The 24,470-nt window shown below is 31.1% G+C and overlaps 1 protein-coding gene across 6 annotated transcripts in view; it reads right to left on the reverse strand.

The window, feature by feature from the left end:
* The window catches only part of LOC131851190 (dual 3',5'-cyclic-AMP and -GMP phosphodiesterase 11), a 146,849-nt gene that overhangs the window by 88,547 nt on the left and 33,832 nt on the right, over positions 1-24,470 (reverse strand). For 2 of the 6 annotated variants that reach the window (XM_059201639.1, XM_059201638.1), the window contains exon 2: positions 12,078-12,393. The exons of the other annotated variants lie outside the window; for them this stretch is intronic. In XM_059201639.1, coding sequence (XP_059057622.1) covers positions 12,078-12,210 — 133 coding nt within the window. In that variant the 5' untranslated portion in view covers positions 12,211-12,393. The remainder of the gene's footprint in view (positions 1-12,077; positions 12,394-24,470) is intronic. 6 annotated transcript variants of the gene reach the window in all.

A 24,470-nucleotide genomic window follows, 5' to 3' on the forward strand; every position in this document is an offset into this window, starting at 1 on the left:
TTTCAAAAGATAATATTTGATTTACGTATACTGGTGTTTAATCTGCGCGTCTAAATCGGGTTAATTGCGAATTTCAGAGAAAGGAAGTTCTCAAAAGTAAAGATAACAGCTCATCTTGAAGCTTATTTATTCAAAGTAAAACAATAAAATTAAACAAAGAACGACTAACTACTTTTAAAATCTATTTCTTTAAGAATCTCGGCCGCGAAATTTTACTCGCCTTATAATAAGAAAAACAAAGACGGCGGACATGAAAACTTTAACATCGTCCTTCTTAAATGAAAAATGGGAATTGTAATATATTTTTTTAAATTTTGTTTCATATAATAGCTATTATAATTTTTAAATATAAACATTTTCTTATTAAGGAATATAAATCGTTCAGCACAAGTGTAGTAATATTTTTCATAATCAAAATTGTCTACCTCGACTACTGTACAGTACGAGCATAAGACTATATAACGTAGGTGCGCAATATTATAACATTTCCGTTCTCCAGAGCTCGATCTCTTTTCTACAGCCATCGTTGTACATAAGCATCCGTTATGCAGATTTTAATCTCCTTAAAAGCGAAAGCGGGACGTGGTCCAACGTATTGTCTTTTACTTAAAGTTGGCTCCCAAGACAAGCGCTCATTAATATGCTGCTTTACTCATTCGGACACATTTCAAAGCTCTAATATATATATACATATAAAATAATGTATAACGGAGTCTTATCAACATCATACTTAGAAAAATTACAGTTTTAAATAACGCTATTTTAGGCTCAGTGATTTATTCTTATTAATCTGAACGCGTTGCTGGCTATGGGAATATCATTACGGAATCCATAGCAATACCATATAAATTATTCATCGTTGTAATTCTGGAAAATCTGTACGAAGTTCGTTCCTAAGTTTATTCGTTTAGTCCTGATAATAGGTATATATGTGAATATTATTTAAGAACGCTGTAAAATATAATATTATTTGAATAGTACAGCAATAGATTTTTTATTAGGTTTTTGATATAAATTATTTCCAAAACTAGAGCAAATTCTGCAATTTAGTCTGATATTTCTATACCCTATGGTCTACCTAACCCTATGGTCGCTGAACAATCGATACAAAAACGAAATACATTCTGAATATCTCTGAAACATTTTTTATGAAGTCGGTGGAAAACAAATGTCATTGATTAACGCCAGGGTACTCGTACCGAATGTCATTCATGAATGGCGGTAGTAGTAGTAAATCATTGTCGAACGATCCCCGCACCTCGCCCTTCTTTCCCCTACAACGCCGATGGCAGCAAACATTCATCGGTCACTGAAGTCGGACTGAATCAAACAATTGTACAACACATACAATATGTTCGTATAATAATAGAGAGATAGAAGTCAATTACTCATAGCTTTTGACCTCAACCAAATTTCAAGATGTTTATTGAATAACTATTGCAAACGAACTCGCGGCAAATTATTTCGTATAATATATTTATAATATAGAGCCAATTGCTTGTTTCTGAGAAGTTTAATAAATATCTAAGTAACAAATATTAAATTGTAAAAGCGTATCTTTAACATCAACATTTTACTGGGTATTGTCAAGTTGAAATTGTCAAAAATACTTTTTAGCAGATGCTTAAATTATAAAATATTCGCAATTCAAATTTTAGTAGTTTTGGCTGTGTGTTGCTAGCTAATCAGAACAAGTGAATTTTGTAACATAAATTTATGAGTATGTCAATATTATATAATACATAAATTTAAATAGTATGAACAATTTGTATTTAAATTTGTGCATATTTAATTGACATATTTTATATGGAATATTATAAATGTATGTTACATATATGTTGGAATTAATAATTACATAAGTACATGTTTTTATAAGGAACTTTTAATTTACGGACCCATTTTAAAACGAATATACTTACTATAAATGATAACAGAATAGTTTAGTATTATGACACTATTCACGCAGCCTGGTATAGTATTTTATATCTAGTTTTCCTACTCTTTATTTTTACTTCGTTCTTTATTTTTTTTTTATAACATTCTAGAAGCGATAAGAAATTGTGACTATTTTTATGGATGATAATGGAAAGATCCAAACACCTGCTATAACCTGCTATATATACGAGCCAATGAATTCACCAGAAATTAATGTTTAGTGGCGCCACGTTATATTATACTGCCTACCTATTTTCCTATATCTATTTATCTATTCTCTGTTAGTAATAGAACATAAATATAGCGAAATAGTGCAAACTATTCCGACCATTTCGCTTTGTTAAATCGCTCCACTTAATCGTCCAGTACAGTGAGCAATCAGAATCAACTTGACCACACGAATTCGTCCGCGTCCGTTGTAGTGGACAGGCCGTCTTATCGTGACATTGGGTAACCGCTATTTACAATTATCGCTATTTGTGATTGATAACGCTATGGCATTCATGAAGAGCATTCACCTACAGTTTGACCAAAGATTCTAATTGGAACGAGTTCAAAAGAGATGGTTCTTATTTTAATTCTGCGATGTTGCTACGGGGCCATCTATAAATTACGTGACAGGTAGGAATATCATGGAATCATGGAAGGTAAAATTATTGAAATTATTGTGACGTAACGTTAGGAACGGCTATCTAACTCATTACGCAATATTTGTTGGTTTACGACCAATGTGTGTTGCCTGTGAAGACTTACGGCACAGAGAGGTGGTCGCTAATTATGGGCCTTACAAATAAGCTCAAAGTCACTCAGAGGGCAATGGAGAGGGCTATATATGGAGTTTCTCTACATGTTCGTATCAGAAATGAAGACATTCGCAGAAGAACCAGAGCGATCGATATAGCCCGAAGAATTGCGAAACTGAAGTAGCAATGGCAGGGTAATAGCTCGCAGGACAAATGGGCGTTGGGGCAGTAGACATATAAACTGCCGATCAGTGTATAATATAGATCGCTAATCTGTCCTACGAGGACTTTGCCTAGAGTGGCCATCGCGGACCGGAAGGCACTGAGTGGGAAGGCCTCCGAAAATTGACCGAAGATTTGGTCAAGATTGCTGAAAAACGTTGGTTTCGAGCGGGGCAGGACCAATCAACGTCGTGAATATTTTTGGGAAAGGCCTTTGTTCAGCAAGACGTCTTCCGGGCTGAAATGATGATGATAATGTTGCCATATATAGCTAAATTCTGTGTTGGCCCAATTAGTACTAATATCAACGCTAACAAAGTAGCGTTTTTTGAGGAACAAAATTAGAATTTATATAATTCTAATTTTTCTTTTTAAGTAAATAGTTTTAGTTAATGTTATGCATCGTCACTCCTCGAGCATTCATGCGAACGTTGAACTATTAACGCTTCGGAGTTTCAATTTAGTTTGTGAATAACAAAGTTAATTTTATATTGTTACATTTTATGTGCTACTGAATGTTTACAATATGCAAAGGCAATAATGTCTTAGTTTATTTTTTGCTAGGTTTTACCTGCGATTTCCCCGCTGTCTGAATCGTATTATCTGGGATAAAAAGTAGTAATAGTACGTATGTATATAATGCCAAACTTCATGAAAATCCCCAAGACTCCAAGAGATAACAATGATAAAACTAAGTCACCTTAACATTATATTACATATATGAATATATGTTTGTTGAGTGGTCATCCTCTAGACCGGATCTATATATATATATAATAAGAAATATATACATCGAAATAGCATAAGTTAAAGTCTTTATCCATTTCTTCTACAAACGTGTAGTCATGAAACTTGAAAACCTATAGATACACATACATTTCCAAAATTCCATTCCTATAAATCAACAAATAAATAGTTAATAAGCATACTCACGCACACAGACTAATAGACTCGATTTACTACTACCATTTTAGTAATCAACCATATTAATTACTTTACTATACAGCTTTTATTACAATGAATAGTTTATACTGGTATTAAATTCCCTTGTTTCATGCAAAACATTTTATAGTTCTAGAAATTTAATAGACTCTAGAAACACTGCAGTGAGTAAATTGCAGTTGAACTTTGGCTTAACTTGCCCTCTTCTAATTTCCTGTCGGTTAGTTTAATTCCTTTCTAGAGCTGGAAGTCTATCGATCGACAATTAAACTACAGTTTACAGTTGATACAAATTCAATTATAAACTCTAGGACATGAATATATATATACATATATATATATAGTAGACTAAAATAAAAAATATAGTATATTAAGGAAGGTGTTACATATAAATGTGGATGGTTATAAGGGCAGAAGAAGACCAAAAAAGAGATGGATCGACTGTGTGAAAGATCATATGGTAAGAAAGGGAGTAAATATCGAGACGAATGCCAATAAGGACGAATGGAAGAGAAAAACATATTACGCTGACCCCAAATAAACAGGATTAAGAAGAAGCAGGAGATAATCAAATGATTTCAGCATTCAGTGTCAAAATTTGTCCTAAACTAGACCTATAAGTGTCTAGTTACCTCTATATAATAAAATTTTAATATTTCTGTAATATATTTTCATATACAACCTTCTAATGTTGAATATTATCAACAAGATAATGGTTCATCTGACGGTGAATAGTGATCGTCGCTCACATGCCAAGACAAAACAGTCTACAGGTAATTATGGATATCATAAAACCTATAGTATCCCCATGAAAAAGTCACTAAAATTTAGAGTATAGTGTAACGTAGTATAATATAGTATACTTAACATCCATTAATACAATCAGTTTAAATATAATGAACTAGCTTCTTACACTGCCATAAAATCCCAACGGCATCTTAACTTTTCTCGCTGACAGAAATGAGTTCTTCAAGGAATACAATGCAATACTCCAATATTATTTTATGAAAAAAGGTCAAGTACGTCAAAGTGAATATACTAAATCCAAAAGAAAATACTAATTTGCTATTAGAGCAAGTTCCAAGACGCATCTTAATTAAAAGTTTCAATTATCTTAAAGTCAAAAGCTATCATGTAATGGACGCGGCACCGAAACTGGAGCATTTGATAGGTTCTAACTTTTACACAAAAGACTTTGATGCTGAAAACAAATAATTAATTTTATAAGTTGAGAATGCCAGAGTTGTTTCTAAATCTACTACTTGTCACATTGTATTACGATGTTTTAATAAAAACCTACGTATACGACTATCAAGCAAATATGTTATTTATCTAGATCAATTAAGAATTTAAATTCATTTTAAATTTAATTTGACTTGGCGATGATTTTGTTTTGATTACAGGGATAATTATTTTAAAAATAATTATGTAATTATACGTATTGGTTACTAAACAAGTAATTCTCTCCATCTCTCCTACCGAGTATAAAATATTACAGAATTCCTTAATCAATGGTAAGTAATTATATTACTTTTAAAAACTTTTATGTCAATAATCGTATATGGACATAAAAGTTTTTTTACTAAAACATTTGACATTAATGTTATCGAAAGCATTAAATCATTTACGTCATTGTGAAATAACAGAGCCCCCATGGTTTTGTTGTGGCTTAAAATGCCGATAAGGTATAATTAATGGAACATTTTGGTACATATAAAAACAGAGTTTATACATCGCAAAATTATTAAAGGAATACAATGTTATTGCTACTATTATTTCAGCTTTTGAATAGATCATGGGTCTTCTACATGGACGACTACGTGTATAAATGGTACTGTGCCGCCTCGTACTCGCTGCAACAATCTTTCACTCATCATGTTTGTTTGTAAGGAGCCTAAACTCGAGAACTTTTCTTCTTCAATGGTTGTCAATTTTAACGCACTATATGGACAAGATTATTGTATTAGCTGCATGGATGTATTAAATCAATTTGACACACGAATTTAATCAAATATACGGACAATGAAATAAATCTATCAACAAACCTTGGCAACATCGCATCTGCAATCGAAATGCGAAACTCTAAGATTATACAATAGAAAAAAATGAACCTCAGTATATGTTATTATTATTTTTGACAGAAATTATCATACGTGTACACCAAATGTTTGAATGAAAAATTCATCGGATCGTGTCAAAATGTAAATAAACTGAGTTCAATCAGAATCCTTTCAGCAAACTGTGCCAATGCCAAGTCGTTGTAGTCACTTTGTATTAATAACTCGCTGAGATATAAGCAATCAAGTCGAAACATTAATTTCATGTCTTAGCATTTAACCGCGGAATCTCATTACTTTGTATCCGACACGTTCTATATCGTTCTTTTAAATTAGCTTCACTTTAATAAATTTCTTGCTTAATTAAAATTAAACTGAATAGAAAATGTTTATGCTATTGTATACTTTGTTATCATGTATTTACTTCAGGCCTCCTAAATATTTTAACAAAAGTCCAAAATTAGCATGTAGATTATACATATTACATTGTTGTCGCTTCTGTACATCTATATCCTACCTAATAGCAGACCGGACCCACGCAATCTACTGTCCTAAATACACTAATGTGTCCCATTCTAATTAATTGAAAGTTGTCTTAACATGTACACAACTGTGTTGTGTTCATTAAATAAACTGTTGCTATGGAACAATAACTCATTACTAATGAAATCTATGATGACTGATGACTTATGCTACTAGTAAGTCTTACCCTTGTAACTTGAGATAATGACTAAACTATAAGACATCAATATTTACATGTACCTACCATACATGATTTTAGACTTTAAAACGAAGCAGACTACATATTGTAATATTGTTTTTACAATATGTACTCATAATCCTAAAATTAGGGGAAATATCGGAACATTGGTGGGGAAAGCCCTGGATAGGTTCCTAGATCTCATCGTGTGTAGCGAAAATGAGGCCGATTTCTCAGTGTGCCTGCAGTGTCGACCCGATTTCGCACCACTATAACTGCTATAGTATTGCCCATGATTTTAGAATCGTAACATAAGTTCACGTCTTGTGCAGTAATCTAATATTTTTATAGAGATAAAAAGTGTTATTATTAACATTTTATAATAGAGCAAGATATTAATATCATATCATACTAAATTATAACATCCCCTTATTAAACACCTACTCAAGCAACGAATTGAAATCGGGATAAAGCAACTTTATTGCAGGCTCATGCATAATTCAAAATTCAAATCTGGCGCCAGACCTTTGAATGCATGAGTTGATTGCATTGTCCCAACTCCCATTTATATACTTTCCGAACAGTCTGTTCTTAGAAGGTAAGCAAAAGAGAACCTGTGCTCTAGAAATTAAAAAAGAATTTTCACTATATCAATTCTTTCTTTAAATAGCTAAAAGCTTAAATAGCTGCTATTCCTTGTTTTGAAAGTTGTTATATTAATATACCTAAAATAGAACAATGATGCTTTCAAAACGTAACATAATAACAGTAACTCACCGCATAATGCTGGACGGTATGGATCGACTTTTTAATTAAAATATATCATAGATATTTTTTTTTTGTCTCAAGTCAAAGTGGGATAGTGCAAAGATAGTGAGCTAAACAAATGTGCTATTCCATTTATAAAAAAAATCAATATATTCATTCAGCCATTCTATTTGATACAGAGCAAAAATAAAAAATAGTACATAGATACAATTATAGAATTAAAACTAAAATGTAATAACATTTTCATAGAAAAGTTTGAAGCATCATTTCACTTTTCGAAATTGCCTAAAGTTGTAAAAATACTAGTACCTAATATATATAGTCCTTGTTCACATTATGACTAGGTATATATTATTATAAAAAAATTTGCTATTACTTAGCATATATACTCTATACAGGACGATTAATAACAGACATGTGTACAACTGGATTATCATTAAAGTATGTAGCCTAGTAACACCTTTATTTACCACACATTTTTGAGTTTAATATATATTTCATGATTGTTCGTTATTACGGAAAAGACTAATATTATTAAAGCTTATGTATTTTTAGTAACAGAAAAGGTTCGGGCCATTGGTCCGAACGAAAATATAGAGGTAAGGAAAATAGCAGAAAGGTTTTATCCAATATAATGTCAATAACATGTAGGTCACCTGAAGTCACGTGTAGATACCAATTTCCGTGGCGACTAAAAATTACATTTGTATTATGAATAGGTAAACCAACTTTGGAACGAAATATAAAATAATAAAAAGTAATAACACACTCAGGCTTTCTAGGAATAGCTCCACAAAATAAAATCTCATTTTGTAGGTGTATATACAATATTGAATACCCACCTATGTATCGACTATAGTAACAATATAATATAAAAAAAGTATATTTACTGCCCCAAACAAAACACCAATACTCAAAAAATTATTTCAGAATAGGGAGCAGATCCTATTGATTAAAATGAATTTATAGACTGAAGTAAATATCGTATGGTATATCTAGGGGACCTTAGCAGCCTTTTGGCAGACGGTTAAAAATAGCACTTAAATTACTTAGAAGTCTAAAACGTCATCTAAGTATTAGTATTGTCAAAAAATCCATTCTCACTAGAAGGGGTTGATAGCACTCTTATAGATACTAATGTATCTAATGTATGTATAGATACTAATCATCGTTGTCAATCGTAATGAATGAATCATACATTATTAACTTAGTTAAAACATTTAAATAGAATATTCTGTTATTATTTTCACAATTAGACAAAAAATAAGAAAAGGAAATGTTTTAAATATAAATTTTATATAATATTATAATTCTAATACAAGTTTTATATCTAAGATAAGATATCATATTAGAAGCAAAAACGCTAACTAAAGCTGAATGCCAACAATGTTTGGCGCCAAAGGTAATAAATTCCACAAGCGAAAACATTAAGATCTCGTTAAAATGTAATTTTTACAGTATTGGCAAAGGCGCCTTCAGTTACTCAACGTAATTAAGTTTCCTATATTTGTCTGGTGTGAATAGATTAAAGTTTTCAATAAGTAATGCTCAATTTTTTTTTAATTGCTTTTATTCTTGTAGTGTTCATTTATATTATGTCAAACTGACATATTCTGTAAGAGTTTTTTGTGTGAGATTTTTTCTTATATTAAATACTTCTCAGAAAACTATTTCTAGTATGAAGCAAAAAAATTCAACAATAAAATATTACAAATTTGCGTCTAATCGTTTAATTGTTAACAATTATATAGACATCAAAGAAAATATATTTAAGATTCACTACGTTATATTCTGATATATAAGCAACTTTTTGCAATTTAATCTATGTATAAATCGGAAGGATATAATAAATTAATATGTACATTACAAGTATAATTAAACTTCATCCTCCCAAATTTAATATCATAGTGGATATTAAACAGAAAAAGAATATTTTGCTGAAATAACTACATTATTTAGTTTAACTACATTATTTAGCAGTTAACTCGTGTTTTTTTTTTATTTTTACGAGAATTACTTTATTTTTCAAAATAGCTGTAGTCTAATTGAGAATGTATTCATATCATTTAAATAGTTCTTTTTTGTTAGGTACTAAGCATGTTGAACTTCAGCTTTTGTCCGTCTGACATGTCAAAGTCAGCTTGACAAATCTATTTACATGCTTCTACGTTGTTTATATGTAGATACTAGTTAAATACACAAATTCGTACCCGTATATTTTATTTTACACTTAGTATAACAAACACAAAATTTTAAGTGAATTTACATTCATCATTCATTCACCAGAAAGAAGAAATCTAAAAAAACAAAATAGTTTTTTTAAATGTTCCATTGCGTTAGCTTTTTTTTTCCCCATATTCGTCCATCTCCTTTCCAGTGATGGAACAGGCAAAGATCCTTAGACCGTACAGAGCATAAAGTTTTAATAGTTTTTCTCGTATACTTTCTACGTACAACGACCAGTTACATTTTTGTTATAAGATAACATATGTTAGATCAAGCGTGTGCTGATTTTTGTCTACTATCCATTACTATAGACAATAGGCAAAAACATAATATAAACGTATATTTTATATAAATAGTGCGGACTGATCTTCGGGTTGTGTTTAATGTAACGTTATGAAATAAACCGCCAACCGGAGATGAACTGGCTGTCATTGCCAAAGCGCAACAGGTGAACCCACTCAACAAATCTAGAGATCAATTGAGGAACATAAGCTTGTCTTTTAAGATAACAATACATTCGTTTATTAGGTGATTATACATTTTTATTAATACTCGAAGACGAAAGCTTAATATTTATTAATTATATAATATACCGTGACTAAATCATATTAAGGACATACTCGTAGGTATAGTGACAATGAATTCACGGTGTGCTTTGTGAGAGTCAATTAAAATAAAATAAGACAAAAGTAATTGGCTATCGGTACCAACAGAAGTTTAAAAAAAAGAAAAAACACTACTAATAGCAGTACAACAATGAACGATACTGGTTGCAAATTCACAACCTGTTGCTCGATGCGTCGACGTGCCAGTGGAATGCCGCTGAAGGTCGGGTACGTTCATCGGCCGTCGATTCAGTGATTTCTGTCATAGACACACCTCACCAATAAATATTGTAAACGAAACTACTTTGTAAATGTAACACACATTTAGAAAAGAAAACTGTATGATATTTTTTATACTACGTAGGTGGCAAACAAGCATTCGGCCCATCTGATGGTACACGGTTACCGCCTTCGCCTATGGACGCATGGTGGTGTCACATGTCAACACCAGTGGTGTCACATGCGCATTGCCGACCCTTAAGAAACCTTAATATATCCAACTTAATGTACCCAACCCCTATCTCTCGAGCAAACCTCGGCAGGTATTCCACAATCTAAGGTACGTGAGAGAAGCACTGTCCAAGACCACTTATGTTTTAATAACCTCTGAATGCGAAAATTTAATTATATAATTATTATTATTATGAGAAAATTTTTATCCAAAATATAATTAATACAATATTTCGAGATATTTGAAAAAAGGAAGAGCTACGAAGTAATTTTATTTGTGTCCAAACCTAACCTCAATTGGCACATAATTTTTATCAAGATCTAGCCAGTAGTTATTGAGTTATTCATAATAAATTCTTTTTTGGTGGCCTGAAATCCATACATTAAGTATATTATTGTTAAAATGAGCAAATGTAGAACCTGAAATTTTAACCTCCATACCGCTGTAACTCAATGGTTCAAAAGCTAATTGATTTAATAAGTAGGTACTCGTGTTTTTGGTCTCAGTTTCCGCTGGAGGGTTAATTTGCAATTCCAATTTTCAATCTCGTTTTCATATAACGATGGAATTTTCATTTAAATATTTTTTTCTAGTTCGCATGTTTAGAAACAATATTTTCGTGGTGTAACTTTTAAATATTTCTCTAGAAAAATATTCGAACCAAAATTGCGTATATTCAAAATATCATGTATAGATATTATAAATTTTCACACTTTTTAATGACTAATAAACTTTTTCATATATGTATTTAGAAGTTGCCTTGAATGTTAATCATTATTTCTCATTGCGTGTCTTGTACAATGAATTAGTAAATTTCTGACGATTAGCATATTGTATCACTATATTCTGCTCTCTCAGAGTTTTTCAAAACGTATACACAATCCTTATTACATTTTAATATAACAAATTGATCTAAGTACACTAAAAGACTATTATGAAATCCATTCTCGTTATAAAAAATATCAACTTATTATTCAGCTAAGGTATTAACTAAATTTGATTAGATTCCTCCAAATTACATCCAATATCAAGCAATACTGAAATTTATTTGATATCGCCAACTTCAACAAAACATAATTGAGGATTATATGAATCCAAGTTTGCCCTTCCTTAACGATATAATCCATCTGTTTCCCGCACAAATGATTAATACAAAAACATTGATTTATTGTATCAAGTAATCACCATTTCTATTCTACTTATGTTGTGTTTATTTATTTATTAGATAACTCTTGATTAAAGTCGGAACTTTCCAATGATCAATATATAATGGTAATGTAATGTTTTATGCATTAACTTCAATATTTAATAACTGTCCCTAAGAAGTAACGACATGTTTACGATTGATACCTGTCAGTTCCCCACTTAAATTAATATAATTTAAAAACATAAAAATAAACGAAATGATAAATAAAATAAATACCGTACCAAAACATTTCCTAACGAGTGGGCAATTCATCAAGTACTTCCACGGTGTGTGAGGGGCAGGTTTTTTCTTCTTTCGACCCCTATGCAAATGAGGGTAGCACCGCTCAGCGGCCTTGCCGTGCTTCGTGAACATTCCGATACCCTGACACTTCCATAGACTGTCACATCACTGACAACACTAAAAAGACTGACCAAAGCAGTCTATTACACTATCAAGCACTCACTAACACGATTCACAGAGGGAAATCACTAAACGAATGTCATCCGTAGTCATCACCATCCCAGTGAAAGACTACATGGGCCCGTACAAATGTAACTGAAAAGAAAAAAAAGAAAAAAATATAATGTCAGACCCCTTCCCCGTGACAGATCGAAACCAATAAAAAACGTGAGCGATATTAGAAACTAATATTTAATATAAACCACATTTTAGCTGTCTGTCACCAAATAAAAAAAAGTAATCTGTATGTCGCGTTAGCGTGTTTTTCCGTTGGTATGAGAAAGTGAAATCGGTATGTGATGTATAATTGATTTAAACAATCATAGAGAGCACCGCGTGACAGTTGTCACAAGTAATTTCGTGATGTTTAATCATAGATCAGATAACATGACAAAGTATTATTTGTGTAATGTGATGCAGATTGAGAATCGAGGACGATATTAAACTGGTTCAACCATGACATAAATTTTTGTTTCTTATTAATTGCATACTTTAATAATGATGTTCCTGAGTTTACCTGTTTTTAAATCTATTAGTTTCCTGTTGTGAGTTACTGTACTCACCCTATTGTTTGTTACCTCTTTTATAAGAACTGTAGATTTATTTATGTATTTTCTAAATATGACGAAACAATCTAGGCTATCTTAGGGGTTAAAAGTATAGTATAAACGTATAGTTATATACTTGACATATAATATAATAATTCCATTTATGAAAAGTCATCGTTCAGTCATCGACATAATAACATAGGCCTAATATGTACATTGACGTAATAATAAAATCCGATTTTTGAGGGAAATACCATGGGGAAATATCATCTCAATAAGCATTTACTTTTATAGTACATAAATTAATATACTAAATTTAGTAATATATATATGTTACATTATACACTTAAAAACCCGTTTTAGTCACAACAAAATTGGACGAAAATGTTTTTAACCAGGCTTGACGTCAATGAGGCCTGCGAGGTTAATAATTATATCGCGGATTATAATGCTTTCAGAGCAGGAAAAAATGCAATTAACAAACCAAAAATGAATAAAAAGTAATTAAGTTTAATAAAAATGGTGTCAATAAGTCCAAGCAAGATATTAAAACATAAATATTGATTTCAAAATATATATTTCTTTCAATTTTCGTCAGAAGTTCCTATGTAAAACCCATGTAAGCGTTAATGCTTCTACTTCTGGTTTAAACAATTACTGTAAAGTATACATCTTTAAAATTTGATCAATTCTAAATTAGTTTGTGATCTAAAATATTTATTCTCATATGTCTCAGAACTTTTTAGATTACAAAGTTTAATGGTATTGTAGTTCAAGCCTAGTGGAGTGGAGAAACTCATACGATTATTTCTGCTTAATATGGGTGTTTCATTTATATCGGTTGATTATTTTGATTAATTAATATTATGAATCTAATACATTCAGTATACGATGTTAGTTCAAATTAAATAATCCCAACTTTATTATTCAGTAATTTTCACACCTGTACTGTTATAATTCTAAAAAGTAGCGCGGCGTTATTTTGCCATAAAAGCAATTTATACATACATTCTTTAGCTACGACTATTGTTAAGTTCATTATGCACACCAACACATACGTACATGCATCTAAGTAGTAACTACAGGTGTTTTGTTGAAGGTGATTGTACGTATTACTTTACGTCAACGATTTTTATAAACTGCCAACGACCAATGATTTTCATCAAAACAATTTATTTCTCTTGAACTTATTCATATTATCAGTTAATTTATTAACATTGCAACAAATAGCGCAAATAGTCAAGAAGAATCAATAGTTTTATTTATTCTTCTCGACTAATTGCGCTATTATAATGTTTTCTAAACGGTATAAAGGCTTATAGATCTACGGTGATCATTAAACTATAATACTACTAATTCAGATTCTATTATTATATACAATTTACATTAGTAATACCGTATTTCGTTTTATCTAATTCTGCACTAGCGTGTATTTTTAATTAATTGATGGGTTCATTTACTAGTAGTATGATAAATTGTCAAATAAACAGGTATATAGTTGAAGATCCGTGTACCAATGTATTACTTGAATATACGTTGAATAAAACGCGTGATCGTTTTTAGACAGATTTGGTACAACAGAACCTAAGTGATAACGAACGAAATAATAAACATTTATTTAAATTCGTTAAAATAATAATGTAAAAAATCTCATTTCTAAAGGTCACGGCAATATACATAATGTATTTCTTTGTCATTCTGTTTCCATATCTAATCTGACAGAATACATTTATAACAAAAATGTCGTGGCACATGAAATTTATAACCACCTTTTCCTATAGACACTGTAGACCGCGAGGGTTAAGGAATGATCATCTATCAAACCCTATTTTCTCGTTGTCAGGGTCTTATTGATTTTTCTTTGAACAGTATCAAGGTACCTATTTCTATGTTGTTTTGTGTAAAATGAAATTCTTAAAAATACAACAATTGTATCTATACAAAAATTGGTTTACCTGTTACTAAGTCCACGTGTCTGGCGTAATTATGTATACTGCCTGAAGTTTGTGTTAATATATATGAATGGATAATAATTCAGACATTGGATCGGATGCCTATTAAAACATTATGTACAAGATCAAGCGCAATATAATATGTAAGCGATACAAGTAGACATTAACATTATTTCAATATATACAAATGTAAATGGGGCGACAGCTGTGTGAATTTATACGAATAAAATTTATGCGATTAAAAACTACTAAAACCATCTTTAAATTAATTATATATTACAGATCTCTGTATGTTCTCTATGTCCAATCTATCTAATAATACGAAACCAACTCTTCCACGTCAGTAACATGGAAAATGCAACTATTAATTTCAAAGAGCATAAATTAATTAACTTGTTAATCGTCTTATTACAAACTAGCTGATAGCGACAACTTCGCCTTGTTTTTCAAACAAATGTCTATGTCCATCCAAATAATACATACAACCTTTACATTAAAATTTCATTAAATTGCGTTCAGCCGTATCATCGAGAAATAGTATCAAATAAATAAATGGACTGACAAGCAGAAAATTATGCAGTTGTAATATTAATATAAATGTCAATTTCTTTGTTCTTTGTAATGCTTTCACTCCTTAATAAACCGTCATGAAATTGTAATATTACCTACCATTTAAGAAGGAAACGACATATGGTTTTTACTTCAGTCAATCATGGTCAAGCGTACAAAAATGCGGGCAGAATCTAGTATTAACATAAATTTCTTCTACTTTATCCTTAAGTGCAATCGTCGCATTTGCAAAAAGCTTTCGTGGGACTGCAAAATGCAATGCTCGAGGTGACTGTTCGAATGAGTCACCGAGTTGTCCACCCAAATACGGCGCATGACCAAGACCCTACGGTCCAAGTAACGATACCGGATTGACGATAAATACAGTAACCGTTCTTTACTAATCCAATATACTGATACATTATCTTTTATTATAGACATATTTAGTGAACGATCCTGGCTTATCTTTTTGTAGGCAATAGTGTATACATAATAAACAACAAATCTATTTTTTTTATATGTGTATCTAAAATAATTTTAGTTATAATTTTTAACTATATATGTAATAATTAATTCACAACGTTACGACATACTTATGTTCTTGTTACGATGTATGCGTACGTCGTAACAAGATAGAGAGAGAGAGAAGAGAGAAGAGATAAAAGATGTCTCAACATTTGTAATGGACTGAGTGATGGATATCGTGCAGGTAAATACGTAGTCAGTAGTAGTTTTATTTTATTTTAAATTTACTAGTTAATATGAAGTATTATTTTATTAGCCTAAAAGTAACAAAAGCAAAATTAAGAATATTAGATTAATAATTGGTAAGGTAATTGAAATAGAAAGATTTCCATTATATTTTTTAACAGATATATATATGAGAACAAAACATAACGGAACAAACAGCATTCTCTTATATAAACAATATATATGAAATATGATACTTTATCTACATTTAAATGGCTTTGGAGTTAATACAATTATGTCCTCAGAATAATATTTAAATTGCATTATTTAAATATAAGTTTGAGGACATAATTGGACATAAAATGGACTTTATTTATTTAAATTAAAGCAACAATAAAAATATGGAAACTTCAAACATTCTGTAAGGTAAAATTTTACTCACCCCAATTATTTCAATAACGTTGCCTATTATCTATATAGCAACATGTCGACTACGAATGTGGATACTTGCTTATATTTTTAATAAGTATGTACAGGGGGGAAGGCAGTTGTTAGTAATGGCTTCAGGTCGATCTCCACGCAAAATATCGTAAATAATCAGTACATTCCCAATAACTAAGCTGACTAAGCTGACTTCATGCTTATCCTATCATCCTCCATTCGCATGACGCTAGCCTATACCGGTAGCGCACGGAGAAAGACCATTTCATTTTCATTCAATAAAAAAATTAACCATACATGCACAAATAGACGTAGTACGTAGTAGGGAACGATCAATATCTCAAATGATGATGAAAAAGTAGGATTTGGACTATAATACCCAAAACAAGATCAATTATATTTATGGTAATACGCAACTATGCAAATGTAGCTAACACTTATGTTATAAGCAAGACTAGAGTACCTAATTCAAAAACGAATTCGGCAGATATAGAAGTCACTTTACAATTATAAAGCAAAAAAACTGTAATAATGACATGGTCGACCACTGTTTGCGGTTTGCGGTTCACAGGAATTCTTTAATTAGAAACGTAACATAAACTGGTATTACCTAATGGGTACTAGGACGAACTAAATTAATTCAGTTAGGTAATTATTTATATCACAAATTTACATAATATCTACTACCAAAAACAGATTAATATTATTATTATCATACATAGGATAGAATGTTTGTTTGAAATATGTAATGTTTGATATCGAAACACACAGTGCTTAATATATAAAGTTTTTCTGTCTTTCTTTTTATATAGAACTTGACTCAAAGCAAAAGTCTCACGAACAAAAGCAAAGTTGAATCGACAACGGCAGATGTTGTGGTTGAAACTTAGGATATTGGAGCTCGTGAAAACTGACCAATGGGGTGAAGATGTGGATTGGGGTGGAGGGCGCATGTTCATTCATCCGGACCGTGACGTCACGCGCGAGGTCGTGCCCTCTCGGTCGCAGGCAGCGACAACTCTGAATATTAAGGACGCATCGACGTAATTTAGTCTCTTCTCTGTTGCTATTCATTCTCATTCTTTTATTTCAATTTAATTCTAAAACAGCTGGCACATTGAACATAAATTTTCTGACAGTCCGGCTGCAATATACATTACACACCACCGACATAATATTTTTAATTTACTTTATTGATGTCCAGCCACAGTACCTTCGATTTCATTCGGCTGTACCTACCAACTTAAAAAAGTGTATTATACTGACAAAACTACCAAAATATGTACCACACGTGTAAAATCTCGAAACCAGAATAAATATATTAAATCAGTAGCCATTATCCTAAGACAACAATGTCAGGAGAAAACTATAATAAATTTAACTAATATTAACCAAGCAAGCAAATTACTTAGAAATAAAGTCATAATTAATACTTATCTATTATTAACTATACTTATAATTTTGTAATAGAAAATTTCAAGGCATAATTTTTTTTTTACATTCGTCAATAGAACAACATCACACTGCCTTTCAATCATATATAAAAAAACTGTATTGTATACAGAGTTAAACTCTACAGTACAATCCGTATAAAGAACCCTTCACGAACTTAAAGAAATAGGCGAGTATAACAATATCAACGAGCATTTGCAAATATTCATAAACAGATATCTGACTATAGCAGATATCGAAAGTATTGTAGGTACAAGTCTAGAGTTCTCTATACTTTCTGAAATAGAAAGTATTCCATTATATTTTTAAACACATATTTTACGGTCTACATATTACTAGAAAGACAAAACATACCAAAAAAAGCATTACTCTTATATAAACAGAGACAAGTATAATAATATATTTTTTTGACATGTTTAATTATAATGGTAAATTATATATATATATAGCATACATTAACAGCACTAAGAACATCATGTTATCATGCGACACTTGTGATAGTACTTATGTGTTGCTATTCCAGAGGACTAATATGTTATGCATCTTATACTACAAAACTCACACATTTATACCATCAATAAATAAAAAATAAAATCTTGTAATTTCATTGCCTAATTGCACAGTACGACCGAAACTAAGCTGAATTTCGATACAAGAAAGCTGCTTGACGGTTGCAGTAGATAAGGTTGAGGTAAGCTTTTAGGAAGACGACTTTTTACAGTGAATCTCTATTAAATTTTGCTCTTCTCATTATATTATATTTTTATTTATAATTTTCGCTGTTTTTTCAATATTCAGCACAATATGTATACAGAACTCTTACAGAATTAAAATTACAAATACGTGGGTACAACATTGTCGACGAGCATTTGCAAGTATTCATAAACAGATATCTGACTGAAGCAGATATCGAAAGCATTGCACGAGTACAGCGTTCTACAAGGTGAGTACTGTTATTAAGTTAATGTATTTATAATGTATTTCACAAGCTCCATTACTAACTGATACAGTTTTCACTCCATGTTTTCCATCCACTTCATTCGTTACGTGATAACTTCATTATGAATCAATTTTACCTGATTTTAATCAGGATATCACCATTTCTGACATATATAAAATTATATTAATATTGTAAGGCATTATTATAGACATTCAACATTATGAAACTTAGTTTTAAAGCATCAATAGTATGAAATGGAATTGTATTGTTCTCGCTTCAATAGAGGAATGGATGAATAACAACAAATCACACTAAATCAAAGCAATAAAATTATATAAAATGGAGATAAAAGGTAGTAAAATCTTGTAGTAGTATAAAACTATCATAATATTTCTACGAATTTTAAGTGTTGTTATTAATCCAAATTATTGTGCTACATCGCCAATAAAAGAGGAAACGTATAAATTTTATGTTGTTACTATTAAAATTTGAATATTAAATACGATTATACCTACCAGTCATTTTGTTATGAGAATTCTAAAAAAGATCGATAATTTTAATAGACACTGAATGACTCTAAAAATATGTACCTACATACCTGTTTTAATTAGCGATTCTTAATATCGGTTTTGGTTTTCAATCCAGTTTGTACCGTTCTTTTTGAGATAAAAGTAAAACGAATAAATTAATAAATCGATTACGCTACTAGTATATTGGTTACTTTATTCTTATAAATACAAAAGGAATCAACATGTTGCTAGAGTACAATCAAGAGGTATGCACAAAAAGATACGAGTATGAAACAGCAAGGTACAATATCGATCAATTGAACTTGGAGCAGTAGGGTGATATATCAATTTAAATTACTTAATTCATTTTCGGGAGTTTCAAATCACAATCTAAGTGGTTTTTACTTTATATCCTTTTTTAAATTACGATGTTCGCTAAATGTATGCGGAAGGAAGCTCCTCTGAAATCCCACTGTCCGACACCACTTGGTTGCAAAGTGTCACGATCAATTCCCTCTAATTTTATTTCAGGTACATAAATAATATATATTATTGTGCAGGTATTCATTCTAGGGTACAATAAAACGTTTCACTATCAGTACTCGACCGGTAAGCACGGCAATAAACTAGTGTGCAAAACATAATGTTTTACTGAGGGCGTATCGATTGAATTAATTTGATGTGGGACCATGTGTGGTCCGTGCCTTGAATTGACGATGTGACTGTTAACAGCCAGGTTATCTTTTTAAGGACGGTTTATGAGCGATTTTATGGCTTAGGAACAATGGCTGAGATGTTTTGTAACTCTTTATGACTCGATTTTAGGTTGATATGATTGCCCGTACCGATTTTAGGACGGCGACTGACTCAAACTATACATGTAAATCGTAGTTGAAACCGTTTCGTAAGATTTTCAGAACTCAATTTAATAGGTATTACAGATTTGTCGGCATCTATCTATATTGTAATATTTTCTCGAATTCATCAGTCTCAAATCTCAAATGTATTATTTCACAATTACAAATGTGAAAGTTACAGATGTTTGGGATTTAGATGTTAATTCATTTAGAAACAATTGTAGGTACTACAACGATAGATCATATCCTACAGTATGACGGAATAGGCAATTATAGTTTATTTCTTAAATTTTCAAGTTTCTTACGTTGTTTTGTATACATATCTCTAAATCAAATCAGTCAATAATCTAAACGTTAGTCCATGTTTACACCTATGAATAAAATATAACGTTATATAAATATAAAACCTATAAATATAAATGTTTCTGATATCGTCAATTAGCCAATCATTATAATGTATGTGGGTGTGGCCAACTGGTTTACCAGCTATGATTGGCTATTTGATAATAATTTGTTCAATTAAATTTTGGCGTTACAAATACGCTAAATCTACATATTGAAGTTGATTGAGATATGTTTGGATGTTCACGATTCTTTTACTCTAATTTACGGAGGCAACGGGTTATATCCAGTACATGAATAATAGAGCTGTTTGACTAAGTAATATAAATAATGCATGTGACAACGAAGAGACGGCACAAATTAATAATGATAGTAGTAGCTTTAAATTAATGCTAACTACAGAAACTGACACCAGCTGTCTTGTTTTCATCTGCGTGTTCTATACCACTTTAAACCTACCAACTTATGTAGATTCATAGAATAATTACAAACACACTAGTAAACAAACATTACTACATACCTATATATTATTTAGTTTTGTTGTCTTAGTTATGTAAAAAACGAAATCCTTATAGTTTTATAATCATATCATAAAAAAATATGGTGCATAGGAGTGCATTCATAGTTCACTATTTTTAACTACTATTCATTAGGTTGATATTTCATGAAACACAAATTAAGGATTTCCATATTTTAATAAAATTGTGGTGTGGTGAGTGTCGATTAAAAATTGTTAACATAATTTTTAATCGACACTCACCACACCACACTCTTACTTAAAATATTATTTTATAATTATTTTATACTACATAAAAGTAAGTATCATAGTACTAAACTTTAATACGATAAGATTTATTAATTTTACTCTCTTTTCAAATTGAATTGTCAAGAATATAAAATATTAAAGATAAAGCTATTTTTAATAATATCAGGCCCGTTTATATCCATCTTTGAGGCGATAGACGTCTGCACCCAAACGATCATGAAAAATGAATAAGATAAATTATTACGAGTTCCATAAATCAGAAAAAAAAATGGGATAAAACAAACGGCTCGCAATCAGACACGTCATTGTAAACCGGCGATAAGAGATGATTGTTAGGTATACAGTAACAGAGGAGGCTTGCCGCGATAACGCGAGGTCAAACATCCAATACACTCAACGTACTCATATAATAATGCTACTGTATTCATTTACATGATTTATTTATATGAATTGTTAAAAACTCGTTTTATAAATATTTGGCTTTGTTTATTGCGACTTATTATTATGATACAAATCACAATTTAGAATTATGTGCTTACATGACAGCATACCAAAGTCATTGTTTGTTGACAGAATTGAAGATTGTTAGCTTGAGAATTAATATGACAAAATATTAGCAAATAAAAAACAATAAAATGTTTTGTGATAAATGAAGGTCAATAAATATAAGAATACCGTGAATGCCGCGTGTATCGCGATCTTTCGTTGAACAATCTAATGATAGTAGATGAAAAAACTGCGGGTAACTACATTGACTTTGCTGTTACTACAGTCAGCTCGTGACCACGGCTAGTAGTAGTAGTAGTCGAAACGTCGAGAGAGGTAAATATCTTAATTTGCCATAAAATAGTTCGTGTTAAGACCCGATTAATAATATAAATAATGCATATTAAATACGAAAGTTTATAAATAACAATACAAAAAACATGGACCAGCATACAACTATCTGTTAAACCTTATTTCGTTGTTCTAAGACTTGAAACATTTAAGGTAACGTAGTGAAGTTTCAAAGTAGGTACCTTACAATAATTACTATTCCAGACAAGGCGTCTTCCAACACCGCGAAGGTTGTTCACCCATTGAAGAATTAATGGCAGAATTCACTAATGCCTTTGTAGTACTTAATCTCGGTTCCCTTAAAAGGTTTCGCGAAAACAATATTAATATGTCCACTGTCATTTAATGGGTACCTTATGTTTTTTATACGAAGCAAGACACATGGAATCTTACTAAGAAATTCGTATACTTGTTATACCATCTATAATGAAAACGTGCTTTAATTTAAAAATACGTATAATTTTTTTAACTTTAGGTCATCATTATTGGAGATGATGGAGAAGTTGGAGCAATTCATGATCCTGTGCAGCTGTAAAGGTCAAGTTCTGAAATGGATATGGTAATAGTAGATATTAAAAATACTCGTACTTTAGTATAAAAAACCTATTTGTACTGACATATTACACATTTTAAAGAAAGGGTCTTGAACAGAAAACATAGTAGTGGTTTAACTAGTATTGCAATAACGTAAGAATAATATTTTATTATGCAATAATGTAAGAATAATATTTTATTATTGGATGCTATCTACAAATTCGCAAGCATAGAACATATTATTTGGACAAAGGATATTATTGATAATCGAAAACAAATAACAGCATTCATATCGGAATAAAGAAGACAGATAGCTACATTGTATGTAACATAAGCAACAAAGTAGGTAATACTTTTGCAACATCTGTTATTGTAAAGCAAATAGACCGTTTACCAAATTCCTTAATCCCATTGTAGACAGTGATGTATTCCTCGTGACCACCACAAGGATAAGGGCATCTGGAGCACGTGCTCGTCTCTTCGATGTGTGCGTAAGAGCTACGCTTGTAGATGTTGCTATCTGTGTTGACAGAGGGAGGGGCGGGACGGCGCACGCGAACTGATAATAATTATTAGTCTGAAGCAATTAAGAGGCGCCAGATATACGCCATGGATGAGATAGCGGTAGACTTGTGAGGAAATAGAGGCCGACAGACACACCTCGACATAGTTTTAAAAGAGAACCCGGAGTCAAGTTGCACTTTAACATGAACTAGAATAATACTACATGATAATTATATTCGTAACAAATACTACTGGTACCAAACACATATATGTGACAACTGGTTTTATAATTGGTTGATCAATAAAAGTAATTCGACGTCTCATTATCTTATTTACGTCCTGTCTTAGAGCAGGTACCGCCACTTCATATTTTGACATGGGTATCAAAACATTAATAAAAATATGTGATATGAATTTTAGTGGCTTGATTTCATTTTATTACAGCGATAATTCATAAAATGGAGCTTCCGCAGACATTATTTACTTGATAATAAGGATGGTCAAGATTCATTGAATGGCAACTGAAAATAATTTCTATACCTAATTTTATATTATTACAGATTATTTGTGGCATGCATACTGGTCTTGGTTTATTATGGACGTATACAAAAATCAACAGCAAATAATTATACTATCTAAAGTAAGTGTCAGAAGTCCTCTAAAATAGTGTTTATTGGTTGTCATTGTATATTTATAGTTATCACTTCTATAGGCAGAGACTTTCCCGACAAAACAATTCGATCGATTCCTAAAAACAAAAAAAAATCCAGCGGTGCGAAAAACCTTAAGAGCAAAAGAAGAAGTTACTTTTCCGAGATAAAACTATTGTTTATAAATTCCCTTTCTAAACTGAGAATGCCGCTTCATCTAGATTCATTAGCCAAAGTGCTCTTGGAGATAACTACTGTTTCACGAGTAAGCAAACAATTTTCTAGTTGTGGAAAATTTACTCGAAGTATTGTTTAGTTGTTAGTTTGTGGGTTGGGTTTGCGTGACAATTCGTATTTACCAACACGTGAAATAGATATATGTGATCAGAACCATTATATGTTAAGAAACAGTAAAAGTTTGCATATAGAACACACCTACATAAATATGACAAGTTAATAAACTGTAGCTCATTCAATATATACACGCTGATAAGATAACAATTGCTTACAGGAACGTCGTTCGATAATGTTTTCTTGCATAGACTTCCTTTGTTCATCATAGTTAAACATCATTTTGTTACCCATCTTGTTATTCCTATACG

Source organism: Achroia grisella, unplaced genomic scaffold, assembly GCF_030625045.1.
Source record: "Achroia grisella isolate CSIRO2021 unplaced genomic scaffold, CSIRO_AGI_Agris_v1 utg782, whole genome shotgun sequence".
Taxonomy (NCBI): Eukaryota; Metazoa; Arthropoda; class Insecta; order Lepidoptera; family Pyralidae; genus Achroia; species Achroia grisella.